Here is a 13,382-nt window from a genome sequence, read left to right on the forward strand (position 1 = left end):
ACCCCATGAAGAACATTCATGGGGGGCCAGCAGTGAATCCAGGGCCCAGAATTTGGTGCGACACCCTTGGCAATGAGTGCACTTCTTTGTGAGGATGACAACACCAAAGCAGAGTGCAAACAATGCACTAATAAAATATCAAGAGGGGGTTCTGCGGCCGCCTACCCTTTCTCTGTGTGTGTGTGTGTGTGTGCGTGCGTGCGTGCGTGCGTGCGTGCGTGCGTGCGTGCGTGACTCACGTCTCACGTTGCTGAACGTCGCTCCATAAAACAACAACAAACGATGTTTCCAAATAAAGTCCATAGGAGTCGTAGATATGGACAACACTTGTTGTCCATCTAAGGATAGCATTTCTAGTTCCCTTTATAGAGTTTAAAAGACCTATTCCACCGGAGCTAGCCTATTAGCATGGACGGACCTGCACTGTGTGTGGATGGAGGAACACGCAGTGGCGTCAGTTCAGAAAAAGATAAGGTATGGCAACATGACTGGTGACACCAGTCATGTTGCCATACCTTAGCAACAGGCATGATACATTTATTTTAAGAAGAAGTACATTATAATATATCATTATATATACCTTAAATATAATTATAATACCTTGTTAAAGTGACCATTTTGTTAAGTTTGCATTTATTTACTGTAATTTACCAACATAATAACCCGCACAGATAGACAAAGAGACATTCATGGATTCATATTCAGAACTAACTTTTTATCTTCCCCCCTGGACCCAGGGTATTGCCATACCCAATTGACGCCCCTGGGAACACGTGTTGAAAAAAAAAAGGAAAAAAAAGCGTAATTTAAATACATTTTGTATTATTAAATGTACTCGTATCGGTACTCGGTATCGGCGAGTACTCAACATGAAGTACTTGTACTCGTACTCGGTCAGCAAAAAAGTGGTATCGGGACATCCCTAGTTGTCTTTGTTGAAGAGTTGGTCATCAGGTTGTAAACCTTCAAAACAGAGGGTTAACAACCTAGCCATTTTCAGGCATGTCTTTTAAATCACAATGTTTTTAAATAATTCAAGTAGTAAACGTCTTCAAATAAAGTTTTTAAACATTAAGTATTGTGAAGTCTGAACCCAAACCAGCACACGGAAACAGTTCTCAAGGTGAAAACGCAATAAGCGTTGTTTTATTCAATGGGGCGTTCCCCTAAAACATGAAATAAAGTTCTTCCCAAAACCGGGGCTTTTAACTCAAAATATGCTTCTTTCCAGAACTTAACAAACAGGGGTTACATTCGAAACATATGTTTCACAGTATGCCGTTGCTTCCATTAACACATGCCATTTCTCTTCCAAGACTCAGATGCAGCTCCTAATTTGCCTACAATGGGAACAGATAGAACCACCATTAGCAATGTGGCAAAATACAGAGCAAATGTGCGACAGAGGAGAACATAGTGGAGTTTTGCTTACTGCTCGATGGAAGAGTCCCTTCGAGAGCCAGCTACACAGTGAAGCAGAGCTCGGTGGTTAAGAGCAAAAACATTTGGATTGCCTGACTCGGAGAAGCTGTGTTGCGGCCAGGTGCTGACAAATCAAACTGATTGCAACAAGCAGCCATCTTAGCTGCTGCATTCTGGGAAATGTAGTTTTTCTGAAAACCAAACTAAGCCATCAGTTAGATTCAGTTCACATGCACGCACGCACGCACACCCGCACACACACACACACACACACACACACACACACACACACACACACACACACACACACACACACACACACACACCTGTGCCTAACCATTCTGCATTAGAGGTGGGATTTATGGCTCTTTGAAGTGAGACAGTACCATCGATCTGGCTCACTGAAAAGAGCCGTTCAAAAGACTGGCTCATTTGGCTCCTTGTATATTTATATATTTTTAAGAAGAATTTGTTTAAACATGAATCCACAAGGTGGCACCACATTCCTCTGCTGACAGTTGAGATCACAATTTAGTATTTACCCTTTTCATAAAATGTGTGTGTAAATTAAGCTACCTTGACTTTTGTTATTCATAAAACACCAAAAAAAAAACAAGCAGGCAACAATGAACTCGCTCCTCCACTTGTTCTCTCTCTCTCTCTCACTCACTCACTGTACTCAGTCAGTACTCAGTGGAGTAGCAAGGAGATGTTGAATTGGGGGGAGGGGGTCTCCCCCCAAATGAACGGCTCTCTACTGCGCGAACCGGATCCCAACGTTCACTTCAAAGAGCCGTTCAAAAGATTCGATTCGTTCGCGAACGTCCCAGCTCTATTCTGCATCTAGCCTAAGGCCCAGATCATGGGAAAACCCTACTCACGTCAGGGTGGGGGGTCCCCAGTTCAAATATGATTCTTTTTGGTTTCAGTGATATTTGGACTTACCCTCTACGGTAGTTCATCATGAACATTTTACTTTGCATGTATGTTTTAGAGGCAGAAGAATAATTTGCATAAAACTTGCAATGTTGATTGAATTATTAATAAAGCATGTTTCAATTAAAAAAAAAAAACGATCTGACAGATCTTTAGATATTGGTCCAAAGTTCATGTAAAAAAAGTTCTGTGCACGTGACGCGAAAGTTCCGGAATAAAAGCGGGTTTAAGTGTTTTACAAACTGCTCAAAATTGCGGAAACTCTAAGGGCGGAGCTTACTTAACAAAGACACAGATGTCTTCCGCTTGAGTCAAGGCACGTGTGTAAGCAAGTTGCATGTCTTCAAACGAAACGAGGCATGACTTATGCCCCTTTAAAGTTTGAGTTTTCAAACGCTTCGTATAGCGCCCCCCTTTGGCCAATTGGAGTAAGATTGCTTTCAGTGATATTTGGAATAACCCTCTACATATTTGCCAAATGCCATGAACGTGTCACTTTGCATGTATGATTTAGAGGCAGAAGAATAATTTGCATATAACTGCAACATTGAGTGAATTATTAAAAAATAATGTTTCGCTTTAAAGAAAATCCGCCTAAGTTCTCAGACCGTATTGGTCCAAAGTTCATGTAAAAAAAGTTTCGCGCACGTTACGCGAAAATCCCAGGAGGAGATACATTTTTACTGTTTTTCATATAATTCAAAATTGTGGGAGAGGTAAAGGTCAGAGGTCAAAAGTCAGAGCGTAAAAGTTGTTCGGCATGAGGAGACGCATACGTGTATACAGGTTTCATTGCTGTACCTGAAACAGGGCATGAGCTACACCAGTTCAAAGTTTGCACTTTCGAAGGCTTCCTACAGCGCCACCCTTTGGCCGATTGTTGCGAGCTTCGCGTTTTAGCCGTTTGGCATAGTCCTCTGCCATACTGCCATGAACGTGTCACTTTGCATGTATGATTTAGAGGCAGAAGAATAATTTGCATGAAACTGCATTATACGGTTAATTATTACAAAATAATGTTTCGCTTTAAAGAAAATCCGGCTAAGTTTTCAGACCGTATTGGTCCAAAGTTCATGTAAAAAAAGTTTCGCGCACGTTACGCGAAAATCCCAGGAGGAGATACATTTTTACTGTTTTTCATATAATTCAAAATTGTGGGAGAGGTAAAGGTCAGAGGTCAAAAGTCAGAGCGTAAAAGTTGTTCGGCATGAGGAGACGCATAAGTGTATACAGGTTTCATTGCTGTACCTGAAACAGGGCATGAGCTACACCAGTTCAAAGTTTGCACTTTCGAAGGCTTCCTACAGCGCCACCCTTTGGCCGATTGTTGCGAGCTTCGCGTTTTAGCCGTTTGGCATAGTCCTCTGCCATACTGCCGAGTTTCGTAAAAAGCGACTGCACGGTCTAGCCGCTAGAGAAAAAGTGGCGGAATAATAATAATAATAGTGATGAAGTCCAATAACAATGAGTGGCCAAGGCATTGCCACTTCGTGGCCTTGGCCACTAATAATAATAGTGCTGAAGTCCAATAACAATGAGTGGCCAAGGCTTTTGCCACTTCGTGGCCTTGGCCACTAAATATAGCTGCAAGCAGCGATAAAGTGGCCAAAGCCAAAAACACCTCAAATCATGAACACAGCCTGGGATGTGCGTGAAATCTTGCAAAAACATTCCCAATAGGTCAAGGAACAGATACCATCCTTCTCACATTGGCCTGTTATAGCTCCACCAGCGGGTCAACTTTTGCATAACACATTTTTGGAACAAAATGGACCAATCTTTGACGTCAGTAACGTCAAAGAGAGCACTGCACTAGTTGACTGCCCCCCGCTGTTCGTTTCATGTTAGTGCAATTTATTGTTTGTTGATAGAGCAACTTCATGAATAGCTATTAAAATGATTTTATATTACATATTATTCAATATTCATTGAATAAGGGTGGGGGCAGTGCATGGTTTGGGATCGAGTGTGTGTGTTTGCACATCAAATATATGTAAAGTCTGATTTGATCTCTGATAGAGAGTGTGGATCACAATTATTTTGTATGTTTAGGGTACTGACACCGGCCGAGCATCGCGGGATAAGTGCGAAATGCCGTTATTTAACACTTAGCTTTTTCAAAGGACTAAGGTCTATCAGACGTCTTTTAAACGTGTATTAGACAGCAAACTGCTCAGTGGGTGCAAACTGCCATTATTAAGTAGTCCCCCCAGGAATCCGCGATTCTGCGATCACGGAATTTTTAGCGGAAATCGAAGCCCTCCGTGGATATCAGAGCCTCCCGCGGATATCATAGCAGTCCGCAGAATAGGACAAGACGAGGAGCAGAATATTACATTTTACATGTAGTTTTCATTCCGGCCGCTAAATGTCGCGGTGATATAGACGGACAGGACTCACAGCCTAGCCGGTCCTAGCGCCGGATACGGAAACGGAAATGGCTTTGTTTGCCGTGGCATGCATTCATGTGCTGTGACTCGTGTGTGTGGTGACGATACCAGAGCGGATGGTGCTGATTTTTAATGGACTAGGAACTAGGCACATCGTCTGACTGTTTATATTGGCTCACAAGCCTCACATGGTGAGAAAGACGCACTCACGCATGCTATACATGGAGTAATGGAGCGATTTCTCCGACCTTCAAGCCCTCAGAGTAAGCAGGCAGGGGAATATATTATGCTGAAAGAGCTAAATCATACACAGAATTACAGGAGGAGAATAAAGTTCTTGATTATCGCCGCAACGCAACGATCAAAGACCACTTGGCTGCTTTAATCAGAAGAAAAAACAAGCAACGCCCGCAGACACCGTCTTAAAAATACAAAAAGCCATCACAACCACAATCGCCAGCAAAACCGTGGCTGCAGAGGAACGAGAGAAGGTATGCTATCGTTTTAGTAATGTATTCTTGACTTGTGCTCCAGTGGTTTTCAACCAGTGGTCCTTGAGAGTTGGTAACCAAATGAACGCTATATTTAACTCTGAGAGGGTAAAATGAAACCCATAAGGGTCCATTTGGTTTAATTACGGGTCCATTTGTTTTCATTTTACGCTCTCAAGAGTTAGATTGTTGTTAAACATCTGCATTCATTAATTTACAATAGCCTAAAGTCTACACAATTAGAGAATGTATAAGAGTTGTTATTTTTATCAACGTGTTGCCTGTTTATCTCTTCTATCTATGGCACCAACATCAAATCAATACAGCATAGAATTGCGAACAAAATGATATCCAAACAATAACAAAATATTCTATGTTTTGGGTCTGAGTGAGAGGCTAAATGTCATTAAATAATGAATAAATATTGGACCTTGATATGAAAAAGTATGAATTAGTCAAGGTAGATAAATAAATCATTTTAGTTTAGCTCCATTGTATAATCATTTAATTGTACTATTTGAAAAAGGTATCTATCAAAATATGTACAATCAATGTATTGTGTTTTGTATTCTGTTTTGGTAGTCTTGTACATCAACAAACACACCACTGTCCAGGTCTGACAGTCCCTCGATGAGAAGTTTCTTGCAAAACAGAGAGTAGTGAATGGGGGAGGGAGCCATCCCTGGCCATACGCAACTGCAAGAGAGGTAAGAGAGGATCCCTTTCTTGATGTACCTTGCTCTTTACTGTACTCTGTTCTTGTTTTTATTTTAAAAAAAAAATCATACTTCTCTGTAACTTTGTAAATAACCTTACACTGCTGCAACAGATTTTCCCCCTTGGGATAATAAAGGTCTCTCTCTCTCTCTCTCTCTCTCTCTCTCTCTCTCTCTCTCTCTTTCTCTCTCTCTCTCTGATTCAGAAGGACGCTGCGTGCTCAACATAATGGTGTCTCCCACTCATCAAGGATGAATCTGGTGAAATCCGCAGCTACTTGGTTGACACTGTTTTCTCAGACAAATGCAATCATTCAACAGTGGCAAATGGTCAATGTTCTAAATGACTTTGGAGTGAAACAAGAGGATGTGATTTCTGTCTGCCCTCAAATCCCTGTTTCCCAATTCCATCCACGTGACATGCCTGGCACATATAAATAAATCTGCCCAAGAGGGACAAAGAGAATATTGATGTTGATTATTTGATAACCACAATGTTTCACAGTATTTTGGTATTGCAATTCATTTCATAAGTTCATTTCTACTTCATTATTACATAAAAAATTATGTTTGCTTCATAACTGGTAATTTTACGTAGTTTTTTAATGCCCGCGGAATATTAACTTTCAAGCCGCGGAATCAAGAATTGCTCTCCGCAGAATCAGGATTGTTCACCGCGGAATCAGAACTTTTTCTCCGCGGATTCCTGGGGGGACTAATTAAGGTATAATCGGGAGATACAGTCATTTCAACCTATACTGTTAGCATCCGATAAAGAACAAGATAAAAATGAAAAAATACGTTATGGTCTAAAAATGGTTTTCATCCAAACGTTGATCTAAGGTTCAAGTGAAAACGCCAAATGACGTCTAAAACAAAAACAGATTATTTTAAGACCAATACCTCTTAAAAAGCATTTAGTCCAATATTTGACAATCAAGAGTGCAAATTAAAGCTATTTTTATAAGCAACAAGTATGGAATAATGCATATAATTCGATCAGCTAGAATTGGTCTAAAGAAAGACCAACAATAGACGGGTGAAATGAGGTCTTGATATAGACTATACGTCTAAATGAGGTTTTGTGCTCAGTGGGTTCCTCTCTGCTACGGCTATGGAATGGAAGAACAAGGTCTTCCATTCCATAGCCGTCGCAGAGAGGAAGCACCAGCGACACCTGCCTTCACCTAAAGGTAGGACACAAATATACGGTAGTTAATGAACTTCTCTGATGATAACATTTGTTTTTAAGTGTTCTTGAATGTTGATGGAGTGTGGCAGGCATGTGCAGTGAGGTTCAAACCTTGTGTTCAGCCCAATCTTTATCTTACTCTTTTCTGTGGCCGTTAATTATTTCAGCTATTAATCTTCTATGATATTTTGTTGTTAATTCTAGTCCATTCTATCAGTGGTTAAAAAAAAGGTCTTATCAGAGGGGTCCATTGCCTAATGCATATTAACACACGACACAAAAATGGTTGACAAACACAGTGTATCCCAATCAAAATGCAAAGCAACATGATGTACACTCATACAGGTGTTTTCACTTTCTGCTGATTAGCCTTGAGGCTAGGTGGAAAGATAGGTAAAAGATTCAAGATGTTTATTGTCACTATGATGACAAGGTGGAAGTACATGCACTGTGAAATAGGTTACTTAGGTTGGGAGTCCCCCATAAAAACAGTACATAAATAACAATACTAAATGTATTTAAAACATGTTAAAAACAGTTAACAGTTATTTTTTTTTCTTATTTAGTAGTATATTATAGAGCATTATTATAGCCTATTATATTTAGCGTTTTCAGCACCGCAATTCCTATTTTCCTTTCAGCGAATTCCCATCAGGGGAACTTGAAGCCACAGTGGAGGCTATTACCAGTTTCCATCTTCCCAGGTCACTCCCATCCAGCCACATGCATGTCCTCTCTCACCGCATCCATAAAATCTTTGGCCATCTTCTTCTCTTCTTGCCTGGCAGCTCCATCTTCAGCATCCCATCTCCCCTCATCCCTTCACTGCACATGTCCAAACCATCTCAACCTCTTGCTTCATCTCCAAACCTTAAAACATGGGTTGACCTTCTAATTGAGAAATTCCTAATCTTGTCACTCCTTGTCACCCCAAATGAGAATCATCTTCACAGGGTTCCCACGGTCATGAAATTCCTGGAAATATTTTGAAATTGGAAAAATATTTTTCCAGTATTGGAAAAGTTTTGGAATTTATCAAGGGTCCTGGAAGGTCCTGGAAAAAAATAGCTATGCATTGTCTTTGGTTATTGATTTTGTTAATACCTCTGAAATTACAAATTAAACATGGGCCAAATTGTCAAATATTAGAGGCAGAAATTTTGAAAATAGACGATCTACATGCTCACAACGCCTCGCGTTGAGAGGTGTTGTGAGCATGTAGATAGGCTATTTTCACAAAAGAACCGTGTTATACAAAATTCCTCAACTCTTAGTGCTCGTCAGGGTGCCGGGTCCCCAGTTAAAATATGATTATTTCGGGGGTCACGGCCTGAAAAGGTTGAGAACCACTGGCATTGGCAGCAAAACACACAGCAGTTCTTTATTATAGGGAACAAGCATTCATCCAAGATATTGACCAGGACTGGAGCGCCCCAGGGCTGCTGCCTCAGTCCCTTGTTGTATAGTCTGTTCACCTATGATTGTGTTGCCAGGTGTGGTAATAATTCTATTCTCAAGTTTGCGGATGACACCACGGTTATAGGACTAATATCCAACGATGATGAGAGGGCCTATAGGAGGGAAATTGAAGAGCTAACCCTATGGTGCCAGAATAACAATCTCTCTCTAAATGTCAGTAAAACAAAAGAGATCATCGTTGACTTTAGGAAGTCTAAAGTCAATCACAGTCCCCTAACCATAAATGGCTCACCTGTAGACATAGTGGACAGTTTCAAATTCCTGGGTGTTTACATAACAAACTCACTCACATGGTCCCTAAACAGCAAAGGTATCCTTAAGAAAGCGCAGCAGCGACTGTACTTTCTGAGGCGCCTCAGGAGATTTGGCCTGAGCACCAAGGCTCTTGTAAATTTCTATCACTGTACCATAGAAAGTGTTTTGACAGGATGCATCACAGTGTGGTTTGGTAACGTGACTGTTCAAGATAGTAAACAGTTACAGAGGACTGTGAAGAAAGCTGCCAAAATCATTGGCACAGAATTACCACAGCTACACACAATCTATAACACACGCTGTAAGAAAAAGACAGAGAACATCTTAACCCTTAAGTTCTGTTCAGATTCACTACACCTTCGTTCTGTTCGGGTCATTTTGACCCGGGGGATATTTGGTTTAAAAGAAACAACACTAATATAAATTTTAACTTAACAAATCATCATGATACATTGACTTTGACTCAATACCAAACAATTCATATCATATATATGGTAAATGTTTGCATTTCTGCTTTGCTATATCACATTAAACACTGAAAGAGCTAGGCGTTTTTACTGATTTAGCTGAAATTCATGTACACAAACTACTTTATTTAATTCTGGGCAATATTGCTCATGTTTATAGGAAACAATGAAAATCAGACAATGTTTTTATGAACCTTTTTTTTTTTCTTTTTCCAACATGCCCATTAATTGAATACTTGTGGTTCAAGAACAGGACATCATTCTCACATAGAGCTGAACACACATGTGAACACACATGAACTTCACATATGAATATACACTTGAACGTATACACTAGGACAGAGGGGTTGGGTTGCATGGGGTTTGGAGGGGAGGAGGGGGTAAGGGTGAGGTGAGGGGGGTTGGAGGGGGGTGGGGTGGAAGGGGTTAGGGGGTGATTGTGTATCTGTGTTTGTACATGATTCCTTGTATTTCTGTGCATCAGGGGAGGGGGGGTTAGGTGTGGGGGGGGGGTGTTAGAAGTGGGGGTGACTGTGTGTCTGTGTTTTGGCATAATACTGTGTATTTCTGTGCATCTGTGCTTCCCGGGTCAAAATGACCCGAACAGCACTTAAAGCCATACTGTGTAAGATGCCCAACTAGTGGTCATTAGCCCTATAGCAAACCGCGGTCGCGTCCGCGTCTTTCGGACGTTTTTCGTACCTTCAGACCCCCGCGTCTGCCTCCACCTCGCTGAGATCTATCTTTTAAGGGGTCCCTTGTTCCTGTGCGTTCAGTAATTCCAGAGATACGGACTCCTTCACCCTGCCTGGTAGGCGAAATTACCTAGAGAAGGGATGGTACAAACGGGCGACAACAAATATGGCTGCCATAGCGACCCCACTTCAAGATGCGCTGTGATTGGCCGGCAGTTGTATAACCCTCGCTGTGATTGGCCGGTAGTGTGATGACGCAATTTTGGCGCGAGATCCGGTCCACGGCAAGGATCTCAGTTTACATACAGAGAAGGCTTTACAGGCTGAAATTCACGGCGCGGATCTTCTAAAACTTTTGTGATTTAATAGTTAGGAGAATTTTAAGATTTGTTTTATAAAAAAAGTTACATAGTACAACTTTAAGGTTAAAAAAATATGAGGGGGGTGTAGCATGGGTGTAGTGCAAAAATATTTTTTTTACATGTCCTTCTCAGAAGAATCTTTAAGGCCAGTGAGTTTCAGGTGGGAAAAATTAAACCTCTACCTTTTTTTTCCAATTGAAAATGTAAAACGGGTCAAAATGACCCGAACAGAACTTAAGGGTTAAAGGACAGCAGTCATCCCGCCCATTCCCTGTTCTATCTCCTCCCATCCAAAAAACGTTACCAGAGCATCTCATCGCACACCACTCGTTTCAGTAATAGTTTTTATGCTCAAGCAATCAGGTTGCTTAACGAAGAGATGAATGCGAGACGTAGGTAGTCATGTGCACTGTACGCAGTTTTTAAACTGTACACTGTTACACTGTATGTTACACTGTCTTCAATTCTGCCACCTGCTCCAACTCCGCTTCCCGTCTTTTCGTCAGTGCCACCATTTCCAAGCATTCCTTTCATTCTTGCTGGTACCTTTTTCTGTCACAAATCACAGCAGAAAGTTTTCTCCATCTTTTCCACTGTGTTTGCGCTCTCTTTTTCACCTCTCTTCTGCAATCCCCATTAATTTGAGCTAGAGATGTTACCGATCAATCGGCAATGGATCGGATCGGGCCGATCAAAGCGTGATCGGCGATAATCGGTGGTTTAGATCAAAAGGTAAATTCACCGATCCGATCCGATCGGTGCATCCGATCAACCAGCCGTTCAGTATGCCCACTTGAGGCCATTTTGGGGTATTGATTTCCACAGTGCTGAAGGAATAATTAGTTACTGCTATGATAATAAATACATAGTAATGCTGGTAAATAACTATAAGGCAAATATATAAATGAATTCATGAGTGAATTAATTAATTAAAGTTAAAACATTAACATTTAGAAAATATAAATAATATATAAATAATAACTTGATCGGATCGGTGATTGATCGGTATCGGGTGATCAAACCTTTGTGATCGGTGCTCGGTGATCGGTTCCAAAAAACCTGATCGGACCATCCCTAATTTGAGCAGATCAATTGAAACAAATGAATACAAGCATAGTTACTCATGTGAATACAAAGGTAAAGGTTAACTCTCTCCCAGCCATTTACAATAGGCTTGTGCGCCTATACTGCCAGGAATTTTATTAATTTCCAAGTTAGCTTTAATCTAACCCAACAGGGATCATATTGTTGTAAAATGTAGTACTAGTACTATCCACTAGAGTGTGCCCAACGATAATCTCCTAGAGTCTGGACTAGCGAGTGGACAGCAGTAGACCCATAATGGCGGCGCCCATTGGCGGCCATTATGTCTCCCGGTCCGCCGAACGGGAGCTATAAAACACGATCCGAACGTCGTGCACACGCCATTTACACTCGTTTTTGCTCTTGAGTGACCAATCTGTCAGTCCAGCCATTTTTTTCCGAATGAAAATCGGTCTAGATATGGTAAAGTTTGATAAGAAAAACGTCAACATTCAATGCTGTAAAAAGGCCCATTCAATGTTATGGCCGAACGACTTCCGGGTTACGTCATCGATGATGTCACTTCCTTCGAATATGTAACTTTAGACTAAAATTAAGCTAGAAAGGTCATTTATAGCTCAAAAAATGTCAAAAAAATACCAAAATGATCAGAAAATGATCCCCAAGGCGACGTTTGGCGATCTGGCTGCCTCACCCTCCTCAAAATGGCGATGGAAGGCGATTTGGCTGTGAACTAGTTAATGATAAACAAGCAACCTCAAGCACAGAAGTCCACAGAACTCATTTTTTTTTTTTTTTATTGTATAAATATAGCAATTAGGGTTGCCACCTTTCAGAAATTGAAATAAGGAACACCTCTTCCGGGCACGCGGTGCGTGCGTTCTGTGCGTTCCGTGCGCGTGGCACAGCCGCCGGCCGGCGAAGAAATGCAGTCCCAAACCCATGAAATGCATAGAATAGTTATAACTATAACACACAACATGATATAACCTATATTGTATTTTTGCTATGTTTGATTTGTTCTTTTCTTATTTAAATAAAAAATGAGAACTTCCCCATAGGGGTGCTGTAACACCTGCAGCATCCCTAGTTCCCATGCTGTTCCCATGCTCCTGCACAGTGACCACTGTGCCAAAAAATCACATTCACTTTGTCTTTCAGCAGTGTGCTGTGGAGATGCGTGGAAGCAAAGAAAGTCATCACAGTTTGATTTGATCATTGCTTTAGTCAATTATGAAGGGATTTTAAAAATTAAAACGTCTCCATGTTGCTTGGGAAGACTACTTCGCAGGCCTTTGCGATTCGCTAATCGCGGGATTTCACATCGCGATTTCGGTTTGAAAACGATTAACCATGGAGCACTAATTCTTTTCTGCTTTTAAAGCGTGCGGTGTGCATCTGCCTGGTGGAAGGAGGAAGTTCAGTGATCACTGACTGTAACTAGGTAACGGTGATTGACAGCGACATGCAGCGCATTATGCAGACAGGGGCCGGGCAGCCCGGGCAGAGAGGAGAGGAGAGGACGAGGCAGAGCACAGAGCGCAGAGCGCAGCGACTGCGAGCCTCTCTCTCCTTTTGCTGTCTTTTCCTGTGTTTTATTTCATTCATTATTGTTAAATGCTGTGTTGAGGTTTGTGTGACAGGCCTTTATGGGGCATTTGGTTAAATACGGAACAAACCGCGTTCCGTATTGGTTCAATACGGAACGCATCTTTTAATTGTCCAATACGGAACGATTCCGTATTATACGGTATGGGTGGCAACCCTAATAGCAATACCACAGTAGAATAGAATAGAATTAACTAAAAACCATGTGTACAAAATGTTGAGTAAAATTGGACAACAAAAAATGGTTACAGTAGCCTACTAAAAGTATCATGCATAATGTTCCATTTCACAATGTTATTTTTGGACTGTAATTAGTAATGCATTA

The 13,382-nt window shown here is 41.2% G+C and overlaps 2 protein-coding genes across 2 annotated transcripts in view; one reads left to right on the forward strand and one right to left on the reverse strand.

Annotated features, from left to right (window-relative positions):
• The window catches only part of LOC308281580 (CD2-associated protein-like), a gene marked incomplete at both ends in the record, with an annotated part of 103,445 nt that extends 97,586 nt beyond the window's left edge, over positions 1-5,859 (forward strand). Inside the window, one exon of the mRNA XM_080721806.1 lies at positions 5,822-5,859. Coding sequence (XP_080577932.1) covers positions 5,822-5,859 — 38 coding nt within the window. The remainder of the gene's footprint in view (positions 1-5,821) is intronic.
• A 1,279-nt stretch (positions 5,860-7,138) lies between these two features.
• Positions 7,139-13,382, reverse strand: part of fbxo8 (F-box protein 8) — a gene marked incomplete at its 3' end in the record, with an annotated part of 15,715 nt that continues 9,471 nt past the window's right edge. Inside the window, exon 4 of the mRNA XM_080721807.1 lies at positions 7,139-7,142. Coding sequence (XP_080577933.1) covers positions 7,139-7,142 — 4 coding nt within the window. The remainder of the gene's footprint in view (positions 7,143-13,382) is intronic.

The sequence above is a fragment of the Nannobrachium achirus genome (assembly GCF_963921795.1).
Source record: "Nannobrachium achirus genome assembly, chromosome: 3".
In the NCBI taxonomy this organism is placed as follows: Eukaryota; Metazoa; Chordata; class Actinopteri; order Myctophiformes; family Myctophidae; genus Nannobrachium; species Nannobrachium achirus.